Source organism: Triturus cristatus, chromosome 6 (assembly GCF_964204655.1).
Source record: "Triturus cristatus chromosome 6, aTriCri1.1, whole genome shotgun sequence".
Taxonomy (NCBI): Eukaryota; Metazoa; Chordata; class Amphibia; order Caudata; family Salamandridae; genus Triturus; species Triturus cristatus.
In genome coordinates, this window is record NC_140589.1 from 1,086,178,314 (window position 1) to 1,086,193,879 (window position 15,566).

The following is a 15,566-nucleotide window of genomic DNA, read 5'->3' on the forward strand; positions in this document are numbered from 1 at the left end:
GAAATGTATGGGTTTGGTAGGTTTCCCTAGATGGCTGCCGAGCACCGGGCCAAAAACTCAAGTGACCCCCCTTGCACAACCAGATTGTTTAGACAGAACTATTGCTTTGTTCCTACAGCGTGAGAATTTTGGAACAATATTGCAATGAAAATGTGGCAGACATTTTGAGGTTTGCAGGACATTGGGGATAAAAAAAACTTTTTGAATTCACAAGAGAGACATCACCATGAACTCCCATGGGTTTTCGACAATATCTACAGTTGGTGGGTTATTCTTACATGGAAAGTACACCTTCGCACAGAAACTAAAGACAAAAATTCCTGCACAACCATCTATTCCTCAAACACACACACATACTGGTTGGATTTGGCATGAGGGCAAGTCATGGTTCAGTGTATTACATTTTATTAACAAGAGATTTCACAAAAATGAAATGCACTGTCAATCATTAAATGCACAAAAAACCAAACCAATGACTCGCAGCTCGTGAGCTGTAAAGCCACGTCAAGGCACCAACCACTTTACAGGCCATTCACACACCTTTCATACGTGATACAAACAAGACCATTCAGACCACCAGGCACAAAAGCAACACATTACAAAATTCACAAAAAGGGACAAGGTACACCCTGCTTCAGAAAAACAAATATTACTGCACACCCATCTAATCCTCAAGCACACACACATACTGGTTGGATTTGGCACGAGGGTGAGTGATGGTTCAGTTGATACAATTGTATTAGCAAGTGATTTCACAAAAATGAAATGCACTGTTAATAATTGAAAGGGCGAGAAACTGAACCATTGACTCACAGCTCGTGAGCTATAAAGCCACGACAAGGCACCAACCTCTTTACAGGCCGTTCATACACCTTTCATACGTGTGAGACATACAAAACCATTCACACCGCCAGCCGCGGGCCCATCACATAACAAAACTCACACCAGCACACAGCGCCATTCAAGGGCCCATCACTTTCACACGCCCACAATCCTGACACAGCAACTACACAGGCTGATGGATTGCGTGGAGTGGCACTCAGCTAGCAGTGTGTGTAGTGACCAGCAGAAAGTCACTACTCACACACAGCCAGCCGACCGCCAGTCCACACACACCGCTAGCAGAGCGCCAGTCCACGCACACCGCTAGCCAAACACCAGTCCACGCACACCGCTAGCCAAACACCAGTCCACGCACACCGCTAGCCAAGCGCCAGTCCAGGCACACCGCCAGCCAATCGCCAGTCCAGGCACACCGGCAGCCAATCGCCAATCCACGCACACCGCCAGCCAAGCTCCAGTCCACGGACACCACCAGCCAAGCTCCAGTCCATGCACACCACCAGCCAAGCACCAGTCCACGCACACCGCCAGTCCACGCACAACGCCAGCCAAGTACCAGTCCACGCACACTGCCAGCCAAGCACCATTCCACGCACACCCCCAACCAAGTGCCAGTCCACACACACCAACAGCCAAGCGCCAGCCTACACTCACCGCCATCACATTTAGGACTTTTTTTAGAAAAAAATAAAAACACAAACAAATCGCAAATAGATACAAATCTACAAACACAAAATCAGCAACTAAATACATTGCACTAACGCCAACCTTGAAACAGAATCAAATTTTCCAAATAATACAGACCAGGCAGTTCACTTTACCACTCATGAATGCTCCCAAAAATTATTTTGCGTGTGGTACGCTCTAAAACAAGCAGGGACCCACAGCCCAGGTTTAGAAGGACAGTTGGGGCAGTACATACGAATCTCCTTCCGCATACCTCTTCGCCAACAGACTCTACATCTCCTACTGGGAAATCTTTTCAGGGTGTGGGAGGAATGTGATCAGGAAAGTGGCGATCTCTCAATCTAGCAACATCCTCCACCACTCCTACTCTAGGAACACTTGCCTGTTCCACTACAACAAGGCTGCCTATTACAGACTCCTGAAACTTAGCAAAAGTCATCTTTGACTCAGGGCAAGAATCCTGGAACACAACAAAAGCATTAAACATTGCCAAGTGGAAAAGATGGATAGCCAACTTCTTGTACCAAATGTAAGCCTTACAAAGAGCAGCGTAAGGTTCCAACCTCTGATCTACTCTGTCAACACCACCCATGTGCCTATGATAGTCTAAAATGCACACAGGTTTGCGCGCTTCAGCGACCTGACCCCAAACAGTCACAGGTGCAGTGCTTTCATCATGGATGGTAGTCAGCATGTAGACATCTCTCCTGTCTGAAAACTTCACAGCAAGAAGCTCCTCGCAACACAACGCACTGCACTGTCCCCGCACAAGCTTTTGACAAACAAGTTCTTTTGGGAAACCTTCACGGTTAGAGCGGATTGTGCCACAAGCAACAGTGTCCACTTTGGCCAATTCCCTGAACAACCGCACACCAGTGTAGAAGTTATCTACATATAAATGGTGGCCTTTGTTAAAAAATCCTCTACCAAGGTCCCAAACAATTTTCTCAGTCACTCCAAAAGTGGATGGACAACCAGGGGGGTTAATCCTGAATTCCTTACCGGTGTACACCCTGAAATTAGAGACATATCCAGTCCTACTGTCACACAGCATATACAGCTTAATTCCAAAGCATGCCCTCTTACTAGGAATGTATTGCCTAAAAACCAAGCGGCCCTTGAACAACACCAAAGACTCATCCACTGAAATTTCTTTCCCATGAGCATAGATCTCAGAAAAGCGACCAACAAAGTGATCAAGGACAGGCCTAATCTTAAAAAGACGGTCACACTCAGGGTGATCTCGTGGCAACGCTAAACCATTATCAACAAAATGCATCATCCGAAGCAGAAGCAAATACCTGTCACGACTCATGACTGCCGGAAAAATAGACGTTGCCATCAAGGGACTGCTAGACCAATATGAAGACATTGATGGCTTCCTTAGCAAGCCCATCAAAAAAGTTAAACCCAAGAACTTCTTCATCTCTTCAAGATTTGTGGGAGTCCACCGGGTAGCTCTAGAGTGTGGCTTAAGACTGGCACTGTTGTCCCTCAAAAACTGTTCGGCATACAAATTAGTCTGCTCAACAATCTCTGCCAAAAACACAGTCCATAAACAACTGAAAAAAATTTATCGGCAAAAAGTTTTCAGTATTCACTCTACACCCTGGAACACCAGTTAAGTCTGGCAATGCCGGCTGCACCATGCCAGGGGCAACCCAGAGGTCATCACTTTCAAAGGGAAGCCTTGCAGCCCCAGCCTGCAGCCCAGATGCCTCTTGCCGCACTACACCAACGGGAAGCCTTGCAGCCACAGGCTGCAGCCCAGAAGCCTCTTGCTGCACTACAACAACGGGAAGCCTTGCAGCCACAGGCTGCAGCCCAGATGCCTCTTGCCGCACTATCGGCACATCAGTCTCCTCCTCTAACACAGGCACTTCATCCGCACTAAGAGTATCCTCATCATCCGATGACTCCATATGAAGAGAAAACTCACTGCCAGAGTAGTCCCCTGCCTCCTCTCCCTCAGATGCAGAGTCAGTCTCTGAACCATGGTCAGAGGAAGACTCAAACAGCAAACCAACAACCTGCTGAGCAGTCATCCTGCGGCTAGCCATTATACTTACTAAGATAGAAGACTGCACAAGCAAGTCAACAACAACCAACAATGTGCAAACCAAGTAAGTAAAGAAATGTGTACCTTTATCACAAAGATCAATGTACTCAAAAACTATACAATTCAATTACAAGAGACAGCTGCACTCACCAGAACCTACTCTGCAGTGACACAGCAAAAACCAACGATATCCAACTAGAAAGAAGAAAAAAAAAACAAATTACTCACAAGACAACAAAATACACATCGAGCACCAATGCAAACAGTTTTTGACACTCAAAAACCAAACATACTGCTATTATTACACCATTTGCAAAAAAACATTCATGCAGAGAAATCAAACACATTTACATTGTAAAAAAAAAAAGTCTCTTACCAAACTACACAAACAGCAGAACCACCAGTAACGAAACGGCAAACTGGAAAGAGCAAAAGCCTTCACCTAGAACAATAAAGTTAAAAAAAAAACATTACAATTGCAAATCACAAAAAATATAACAAACATTATAATATGCTATGTAACTACCCAAATGGTCAATCTGGTTGTGTGCCAGGTGGGGCAGAAAACAGCAGGATAAAAAAACAGGCTAATCTGTCCAGGGGCGGGGGGTCCAAATACATATTATAAAAAATTGCCCGCTGGAAGCAACCCTTGCCCAAGGGGTCACTTCCATTTTTATTTAAACTAATTCCCTGGTGTCTAGTGGGCTTTTCTGCCCCCCCCCCCCCCCTGGGACCAGTAACGGCTACACACAAGACCGATCTGCCCCAAGGGGGGCAGAAAAGTCTTGATAAATAATTGGGCCCCCAGAGCGACCCTTGCCCAAGGGGTCGCTTCCTTTACTCAAAAAATAACATCCCTGGTGTCTAGTGGGGTTTTCTGCCCCCCTTGGGAGCAGAAATGGCTACATAATCAACCGATCTGCCCCCAGGGGGGGCAGAAAAGTCTTCATTATATTTTTAGCCCCCAGGAAGCGACCCTTGCCCAAGGGTTCGCTTCCTAAAACTAGAAAAGACATCCCTGGTGTCTAGTGGGGTTTTCTGCCCCCCCCCCGGGAGCAGAAACGGCTACATAATCAACCGATCTGCCTGCAGGGGCGGGGCAGAAAAGTCTTAATTATATTTTTAGCCCCCAGGAAGCGACCCTTGCCCAAGGGGTCGCTTCCTAAAACTAGAAAAGACATCCCTGGTGTCTAGTGGGCTTTTCTGCCCCCCCTGGGAGCAGAAACTGCGACTTATGCGACCGATCTGGGAGGAAAGTCTTAATAAAATTTTGGGCCCCCAGGAAGCGACCCTTGCCCAAGGGGTCACTTCCTAAACCTATAAAAGACCTCCTTGGTGTCTAGTGGGCTTTTCTGCACCCCCTCCCCCCCCCCCCCCCCCCCCCCCCCGGAGCAAAAACGGCTAATTATGAGACCGATCTGCCCCCGGGGGGGGGCAGAAAAGTCTTAACATGAATATTCGCCCCCAGGAAGCGACCCTTGCCCAAGGGGTCGCTTCCTAACACAGTACAACACATCCCTGGTGTCTAGTGGGGCATCACTGCTCCACGATCGCGACTCTGTGCGCGATCATGAAGCATTGAGACATCAGGGGAGAGGAAATACTCTTTCCTCTCCCCGATGCCTCAAGGCATCCCAATCACCCGCCACACCGGAGCCAAACACCTACCTTCTCCGTTGGACGCGCTGGAAGAAATGAATTCCAGCGCGTCCAACGCTTCCTGATGACGTCGGCACGCGCTGTGCGCGTTGACGTCAAGGAGAAGCGTGGGGGGCTCGGGGGAGGCAGCGGAAACTCTTCCGCTGCCAACCCCCCAATTGGTCACAAAATCGAGCCCCCAGGGGGGGAGCGCCAGCGCTTCCCCCAGGGCCTGTGCTCATGACGGAGCGGTTCCGTCATAAGCACAGCCCAACCGATGCTCATGACGGAACCGCTCCGTCATGAGCATCGAAGGGGTTAACAAAATGCAGGATTTTCTAAAACTAGAGGCATTGTGTAGTGCATGATATCACTTGCCATTAATGTCTGGCAAGGGGAAGTTGGGGAAGAACTATTGGTTCATGTAAGAAACTATAAATGCAATGCACTTGGAAGTTGTTAATGTTCCAAAATTAGTAAACGTATCCCTCACATAAAAATCCAGGCCTTAACACACACTCCCCATGCTAAACTACAGACTGATGTGGTAGAATCCAGAAACCATTTTTATTCCCAAGTTTACACTGCACCACAGACTTGGAAAATAAAAAATAGCGCACAGACATAGAATACATGGAAAAAGGCAGTTTGCACAGAAATGTAATATATATAGTCTAAGTGCATTTGTGCATCACTTTGTGCATGTGCTTTGCACATTAAAGCCAGAACTATGGGCTTTATATTTCTGTCCACCTCCCTCTGTGTAAACACTGTCTATAACCGGAATGAAACATCAGTATAAGGCAAGTTATTTGAACAATGGTTTACGGTCATGACATGCATTCCATTCTTGAGAGACTAGCTGTGGTCACTGTAGCTGAAGAAACCCTAATCCCATATTTAAAGGTTTGATTCATTCATGAAAAGTTAACAGACTGTTAATGGGAGAGTTTTCCAGGTTGCAGAATACCCTCTCATCACAAATTGCCAGTACTGCGGAGTACTGGTCATGCCAAGAGAACCCATGTGGTGTTGGGGCGTAGCTGACCGAGCCAAGATGGCGGACTTTTAGTTCCCGAGCTCTGCATCGGCTCACATGCCTGCCATCGGCAGTAATGGGGCCCCTTAATGGGAAGCGTTACACTCGAGCTGCAAAAGGAGGGGGTGCTCTGGGTGACCCACTTTAAGGTATCCAGATTTTTCATGAGGTCGAGGACTTGCGGGAGGGGAACCTGGGAGTGACTGTGATAACCAAGTCCTCCGTCCTCTGCTGGACATCGCTTTGGCTCCCCGTCATGACTCGTATAGCGGTCTCTAAGATATTGATTCTCCCACGGCTCCTAAACTACTTTGCAAACCTGGTGAGGGTTGTCCCATGGTTTAGGCAGTTAGATGCCCTGCTTCTGGAGTTAGTCTGAGATGGGGGCCGCCACAGGTTTTTGCTTCAGACACTATGCCACCCACCACTTGAGGGTGGACTGGAAGTCCTAGATTTCAAGCCGTATTTTGCAGTGGAGCAACTCCAGTGGATTACTCAGTGGTTGTTTGTGACCAATCGGACGGACTGAGTCTGATTTGATTGAAGATGAATCAGGGGCATTGCTGGCCAAGCTGCTTACACTGGCGCTGAGTATCCCGCGGCCTGGTGTCCCAGTGCGCTGCTAGTGGGGCCTCCGTCCGGCGATTACACTGCAGTGTTCTTCACGCTCCTGCGGTGCCTTTGGTGGGCCAGCAACACATTGACACACTGTCCTACTTCATAGCGGGACAGCTTACCACGGGGATCACGACGGGAGTGATTGCTGCCACTTGGGCACTCTTAATGATGCTAGAGGACGTGACCGCACAGACCAACCTGTTGCCTGGCCAATTCCTCACTTACGAGGCACTGTTGTGGACGTTCTGGAAACTTTGGGGCATGGGCACTGATGGACCCCCGACCCACGCAGTGCTCCACTTACTGCTCAGATTGCGGGCTGGAATTCATCTGATTACCTAGTTTTACAAAGCATTTAATGCAATGGGTAGGAGGCCCATGACCGCCCTTAGAGCAAAATAGGATTCAGTGCTGGGTCGAGATATCACCGACCCCGAATTGGGTAAAATCTTGGCAAACCTCGGGAAGGTGTCCCCAAACTCACATCTAAAATGCATTCAATTCAACCACACACGTGACATTTCTGACCTCACATAGAATAGCAGCTATATATGGATGTGAGCTTTAGGGTATGACCCCGGTGCGCGCACTTGGACGCAGACTTTAGTCATATGACCTGGGGGTGCGCTCGTCTCCAAAAGTACGGGGGGCAGTCCTGGCACGGCTGACTGTGACCCTGATTCTTACCCTAGCGAACACTATTAAGGTGTGCATACTGGTAGTCTTCCCCTGCCCCAAACCCAAGAAGGTAGGTAATAGCCCTTTAGGTCGAGCCTAGGGCAGCGCGCATGCCCTGCTCTAGGAGAGGGCCTCTTGGAATCACTCCAGACTTCCAAGAGACTTCTCCGTGTGGGTCGGCCTCCTCCCACACATTCCATTGGCCTTTGTATGTGGCTTTCAATAATAAAAGAACGCAAATGGCCAAAGACGGATGCATGTCCCGCCTTTCTTTTAAACTTTCACTCCCATGGCCTAGGCGTCTCTGGAACGAGCAGCGGCGCGCATGGTGCCAGCTGAATTCCTCCCTTATCGTTATCTTGGCTCATGTTACTAATTTAACAAAGCACGGTCGCTTTCGCGGCACGCTTGTTTAAACTTTGTTTTTCTCCCTCTTTGATGCTTAGAGCTCCTGCCAGTTCAAAAGGCCCCTTTAAAAAAAATAAACACTAAAACGTTTACTGTTAGGGGAGAATAGTGTTTAAATCTGTGCAACATCGTGCAATAGTCTTAAATGTAAAGAAACTGGCATAGAATCCAATTGTTAAAAAGATTTATTTTGCGCCTCAAAAGCAACACAGGTTCCAGGAAGTCAGGCACAGTGTTCAGGAGATGTGAGAAAGGATGGAACGCTTGCTACAAAAGCGAACAGACCCATTTAGAGCGATATTAATTTTCTACAGGGAAATGTTGAGATATACAGCAGAAATGACATGCCACTGCGCACTTATCAACTCCAGTCCTGGATTGGCACGATGCCTTCAACAAAAGATGGCAATGTAGGGGTCTGCGAATATGCCCTCTAAATCACTAGCCCACACTTTACAGGACACTACATCACAATATCTTGCACTCCCTTTCCCTTCAGCCTATCCTTTATGATGCCGCCTCAGCTCAAGTACACATAATACCATTCAGTGACACATAATTACATGCCACATATTTACACTCTACTCAATGCAACATAAATACACTCCAAATAATACCACTCAGTGCCACATAATTACACACCACATAATTACTCTACTCAATGCAACATAAATACACTCCACATAATACCTCAGTGCCACATAATTATATGCTACATAATTACACTGCACTCAATTCAACATACACTCCAAATACCACTGTCACATAATTACACGCCACATAATTACACTCTACTTAACCCCTTCAGTGCCCATGACGAGCTGGACTCGTCATGGGCCGCGGTTGCGCTGTGCCCATGACGAGTCCAGCTCGTCATAGACCCCGCCCGCTAATGCAACGGCCGGCACAGGGCGGGGAAAGGGGCGGGCACTGAAGGGGTTAATGCAACCTAAATACACTCCACATAATACAACTCAGTATCACATAATTACACGCCACATAATTACTCTACTCCATGCAACATAAATACACTCCACATACCACTCAGTACCACATAATTACACGCCACATAATTACTCTACTCAATGCAACATAAATACACTCCACATAATACCACTCAGTGCCACATAATTATATGCTACATAATTACACTGCACTCAATGCAACATACACTCCAAATAATACCACTCAGTGCCACATAATTACACACTACGTAATTACTCTACTCAATGCAACATAAATACACTCCACATTATACCACTCAGTAACACAATTACACGTCACATAATTACTCTATTCAATGCAACATAAATACACTCCACATAACACTGTGCCACATAATTACACGCCACATAATTACTCTACTGAATGCAACATAAATACACTCCACATAATACCTCAGTGCCACATAATTGCACTCTACTGAGTGCAACATACACTCCACATACCACTCATCGCCACATATTTATATGCCACATAATTACACTCTACTCAATGCAACATAAATACACTCCACATAATACCACTAAGTGTCACGTAATAACACGCCACAAAATTACACTACTCAATGCAACATAAATACACTCCACATAATACCACTCAGTGCCACATAATTACACACCACGTAATTACACTCTACTCAGTGCAACATAAATACGCCCCACATACCACTCAGTACCACATAATTACAAGCCACATATTTACTGTATTCAATGCAACATAAATACACTCCAAATACCACTGTGCCACAATTACACACCACATAATTACTCTACTCAGTGCAACATAAATACACTCCACATAATACCTCAGTGCCACATAATTATATGCTACATAATTACACTGCACTCAATTCAACATACATTCCAAATACCACTCAGCGTCCCATAATTACACGCCACATAATTACACTCTACTTAATGCAACCTAAATACACTCTACATAATACAACTCAGTACCACATAATTACACGTAACATAATTACTGTATTCAATGCAACATAAATACACTCCACATAATACCACTGTGCCACATAATTACATGCCACATAATTACTCAATGCAACATAAATACACTTCACATACCACTCAGTACCACATAATTACACGCCACATAATTACTCTACTCAATGCAACATCAATACACTCCACATAATACCACTCAGTGCCACATAATTATATGCTACATAATTACACTGCACTCAATGCAACATACACTCCAAATAATACCACTCCGTGCCACATAATTGCACTCTACTGAATGCAACATACACTCCACATACCACTCATCGCCACATATTTATGCCACATAATTACTCTACTCAATGCAACATAAATACACTCCACATAATACCACTCAGTGCCACATAATTACACACCACGTTATTACACTCTACTCAATGCAACATAAATACACTCCACATAATACCACTAAGTGTCACGTAATAACACGCCACAAAATTACACTACTCAATGCAACATAAATACACTCCACATAATACCACTCAGTGCCACATAATTACACACCACGTTATTGCACTCTACTCAATGCAACATAAATACATTCCACATTATAACTCAGTGTGACAGTTACACGCCACATAATTACTATACTCAGTGCAACATAAATACGCCCCACATACCACTCAGTACCACATAATTACAAGCCACATAATTACACTACTCAGTGCAACATAAATACACTCCACATACCACTGTGCAATATAATTACACACCACATAATTACTCTACTCAATGCAACATAAATGCACTCCACAAAATCACTCAGTGCGTCATAGTTACACGCCACATAATTACACTCTACTCAATGCAACATAAATACACTCCACATAAATACACTTTGTCACATACCACCAATCAACATAAATGCACTCTACACCATGACACAATTTCACTAAGCATAATTTCACTCAACACCACAGTTCCAGGCCACCCAATTCAACTCCACACATTTCCAATACACATCACATAATTACACACCAAACAACATATTTCAACTCCACAACTGCATAATCCACAATGTGCCTCCAATCCACACAATATATTGGCACCACCTGAACACCAAACATCACTCACCACTACCATTTTGCATCAGTGCACCACCTAAGCATCTCGTCAGTCTGCCCTCGGAATCTGATATCTGTTGATTCTCCCCTATTGTCCGTCCACTGCTCGTGTTCTAATTATAATACTGTTTTCCAACCTCCACTCCCCCGTTATTTATGTCCCGTTCCCCCATAACAAAGAAAATTATAACAAACAAGCATGAGACCAGGCAGGAAGAAGTTGCCAGCAGTGCAAGTACAAAAAAACTAGAAGACATTTTTTTATGTTAAAATCTTTTTTTAATCCGGTTGTTCAGTTGTATATAATGTCGTCTTCGTTTGTATAACGGTAACAAAAATGTTTAACACTTTTTATTATAACTTTTCAACATGATGCACGGCAGCCACAATGCTCTACAACATAGCCAAAAGTTCTCGATAAACACATAAGGTCCCAAAGGCGAGACCTATTGGCTATGCCAATGCTTGTTGGACTTATCCCTGATATAGGCTTAACACTGGCCTGGAAATCCAGTAGTGAGGAGTCTGGCGTAGAGACCTGGATGATGAATGTCACCACATGGGCCAAAGCTGAAGAAAGAGCACTGCGAAGGGAAGGAGGCCCATGGGCTGCACAGGAGACAGATACCTGCACTCTGGTCAGCGGTAGTGGATGAATGGGAATGCCTTTCGAGTGTGGAGAGCGTGTCCTGTGGATCCTGGAGAGATGGCGAACAAGACAACTCTGTCCCAGAATAGGAAATGGGGGACAATCACAAGGTAGCCCTGGCCAAGGGTACTAGATGGCTCCCCTCATCGTGGAGGTCATGCAATGGGCCTGTTTTCCTCCACACAGTCAATAGACGGGGGGGGTTACCAGATGGTTATGGGGTAATTCCCCCTCCCGTTCTTTCCTTCTCTCCTTAGGCCTGACACATTGCACAGGTATCTTATCCCCCGAAGCGACAGTTACCCAGTTGGTGTTAGTTTTGTGTTCAATATGGGGCCTGTCCTATATATTCGAGCTTGACCATTGACCGAACGAGATTGAGATAACTCACTAGTCCGGTCCGCACGACTGAGATTACGCACACTCCTGTCTCATTAGAAGCCCGGGTGGCCTGTGAACACGCCGCTACACATATGATGGTCGAACTGTGGCACATTCGAGGGTGCAGGACAATGTTGGGCATGAATGTTGTATTGCATTACATCACTGCTTAAGGTGCACATTAATATGTATGTAAAAAATGGCAATAAAGACCCTTTAAGAAAATAAAAATGTGGTGTTGTGCATGGTTAAAATATACTCAGGCAATCGGTCATAAATGATTTGTTTCAACTTACAAATATAAGCCATACAATATAAAATTCAAAATACTACCACAATTAAAACATCACTGTACAGATTAAATTAACTCTCACATTTCATAAAATATTAAAACAGCCGAAGAGTATTTTAATAACTTCATTCTCTTACTTAACATCTAAAATAGTCATTCTGTCCTCGTAGCATATTGTTCAAATGCACTTAGTTAATAATTTTCAGTCAACATTCTTAATCTCAAGTTTGCCCCATTCCATGCAAGACAGATAGATTCCTTAATTACATTACTTGAAAATGCTAAATTTTCCTGGCTCTCACCATTCAAATGCATATGGGGCACAAAATCCCTTATATGATTCAAAATACATGCATTATAGTGAGTAACCATCATGGTTAATTAAGAGCTTCCAAATTTCGATTTGTGAAAAATCGTAGCTCAAAGAAGTATAGCCAAGTTAATTCTGGGTTCACAATGTAAACAACATGATTAGATATCCGTAGTTGTGGTTGTCAGACTATTCATGAAATTACAACCACGTGACTTTCCAGGCTGCATAATTATAAGAGGCATTTTGGATTAAAAATATATTCACTGTCCGTTTGGAAGGATAAATTCATAGCCGGTTTGCAGTGTCAAATCTTTCTTTAAAAATCGGCGAAAATATAGCCAGCCTCCATGCTGGCAGAGAAAGGCACCATAAAGTTCTGGATTGATTCAGCCCAACCCTGAGTAATTTAAGCATAGAGAGCTATGTGCATGTCAATAGTACAGCTTCATCCACAAGTAATAAAATCGATATTTTTTCAACGTCCCCCCATCTCCTTGGGACATTTACATTTTGCACAAACGAATGCTTCCCGACGTAGTTAATGAACTAGTTGAATAATAAAGGTGCAAGACCCATCCTTGCCTCACCACCATTTTTATTGCGAACTCCCAAATTATTGCTGTAGTTGTCTGTCTCTCGGCCCAGTGCTTTCATTTGTTTCTGTTTTAGAATAGTAACTCGAACTTCATCTTTAGTGAATTCTGGATATACCAGATTTTTCCAGAAGTGTTGTTGAAGAATTGGTGGACTCTGTTTCTTCACTATAGCTCGGAACAGATGCAGTCTGTTCAATCCGCTGACTTGGTTAGGATGAATTAAGCATGGACGTAAAAAGCTCTACCCATGAGTGTCCTGGGATGCCTCTTTCGAGGGCTTTGGACGTGGCTTCGCATCCCGATCTAATTAATAACCAGAAATGCAAAGGCCTTGTGTTCTTTTCCTTTATTGCCAGCTTGAGTATGCCCATGCTTCGACATGAAAGTGTCTTTTTTTATATCTAATTAACTGTTTGTTCTTTCCTTAACGCCATAAGACGTTTCTTACCCTTTACAAAATGTCTTCTATGACAGAACAATGGCTAGTTATTCCAGTCATATGTAGAGGATCCTCAACTAGCATTCTAACAATCCTGTCTATGCATGTTTTATTCCTTAAATAGTACCCCCCACAAAGAGGACCTATTGGCTGAATCTGAAAGCAAATTAAATGCTGTCCGGCACAAAATTAAGCAAGTTGCTCAAGAACTGATGGGAGAAGACATGTATCAGTATCACAAAGCTTTTACTCCAGGTATTATTCATGTTTAGTATATTGTATTTGGTAAAATATTTCTGTTGCATTTTTAAAGTGTTGCACCTTCAAAATGTTAATGAGTTTTCACTTTGTCATTTCATCAAGCTTCCTATATCATAATGTATTATGATTTTGTTTGCACCGAGCGTCTCCGGATAATTCACTGCCAATGAGCAAGGATGAAAAAATAAATTTGAGAAAGAGGACAGTAAAAACATGGTTTCCTCCAGCCTGACCAGCCATCTGATCACACTTTATCCATGTCTCGCTCATTAAAGAGCTTTGAAATTCTAATTCATTTCTAAATTGAAAAGTAGGGAAATAATGATCGTTCACTCATATTCTGCATGCGCTTTGGACACCAAACCTTCCTATCCTTTTAATGCCACAAGTGTATATTTGTCGTGTTTTATATAAAAATTGTGGTTTGTCTAGAGGATTGTTTCCTTAAATATGTAAACCGTTCTAGTGCCATTGAGTGCTTAATTTCCTCGTTAAAACATTCTCCACAGCTTGACACTAAGTCATTTACCTTTTTGCCAAAGCTCATGTCAAAACCAGGGTAGAACATCAACTATATACAGAAAGATTGGTTTGCAACAGCCCCCTTCAGCTTTTTTGCATATTCACTCTTTAGCCAATGTTTCCATGAAGTGCCCTTCACATTTAGGATCAGCCCAGATCATTTATTTTGGACCCTTTATAAATTACAGCTTATATTGGTAATTCATGACTAGTTTCTCTCCGTTGTTAATGCTGTTCCTTAAGTCAGTGCTGGACTTTGTCTGTACAAAGTATCGGACAACTGTAGGCATATTTCCTACCAGCTCCTTGGCATTATGGGCGCGTGTGTGCGTCCCAGCTGTTGAAAAGCAGAGAATAAAGACTACAGCATCCATAATGCAACTTTGTAAAATGACACCCGTGCCTTGGGCTGGCAAAATACTCGCTTCTCTTCCATGGGATCCCCATCAGTAGTCCTAGCACTGAATTGGCCTGCCCGCATGTGGGACCCTGGAGTACTTTGCAAGATATATATCTATATTATACATGCACGCACTGTGTAGACAAAAATCGTATGTGTAAAAACGATTGACTTTGCAGCCTAAAGAAGGCTAGAAATGGCATTTTAGTCATCCTGGATAATGCCACTATTAGTATGTCCCCAAACTTCAGCGCCATAAGTAGCAATAGGTATACATTGGAGTCTAAAAATGTTAAGTGGCAGATACCACCTCTGTATTCCTCTGCTTTGATAGCCTGAGTATCGTGTTAGTAGAGTTTGTGAACTTCCTCCTTCAATAGGCCAAATGGTCCGCCCATAATCCATTTGAGGCAAATACCAGACCAAGATATGGGAAAGTGCGAGTGCTCTGTAAACTATTGCAATTTAAAACTATTGATGACTTAAACTTCTTTGACCCACATTCCAATAAAAAAGATTTTTTTTTAATTAGTGCATAAATCCAAGGCGGCCATAAAATCTACAAAACCAATCACCAGAATACGAAGGGCTTTTGGGGTGCGGCCCATCAGCACCGCATCATCGGCATATAACGGGGCCGGAAGTTTATTGCCGT

At 44.1% G+C, this 15,566-nt stretch overlaps 1 protein-coding gene across 2 annotated transcripts in view; it reads left to right on the top strand.

The window, feature by feature from the left end:
• TSNAX (translin associated factor X) overlaps positions 1-15,566 on the top strand; it is a 346,461-nt gene that overhangs the window by 64,828 nt on the left and 266,067 nt on the right. For both annotated transcript variants that reach the window (XM_085611968.1, XM_085611969.1), the window contains one exon: positions 13,853-13,983. In XM_085611968.1, the coding sequence (XP_085468094.1) occupies positions 13,853-13,983 (131 nt within the window). The remainder of the gene's footprint in view (positions 1-13,852; positions 13,984-15,566) is intronic.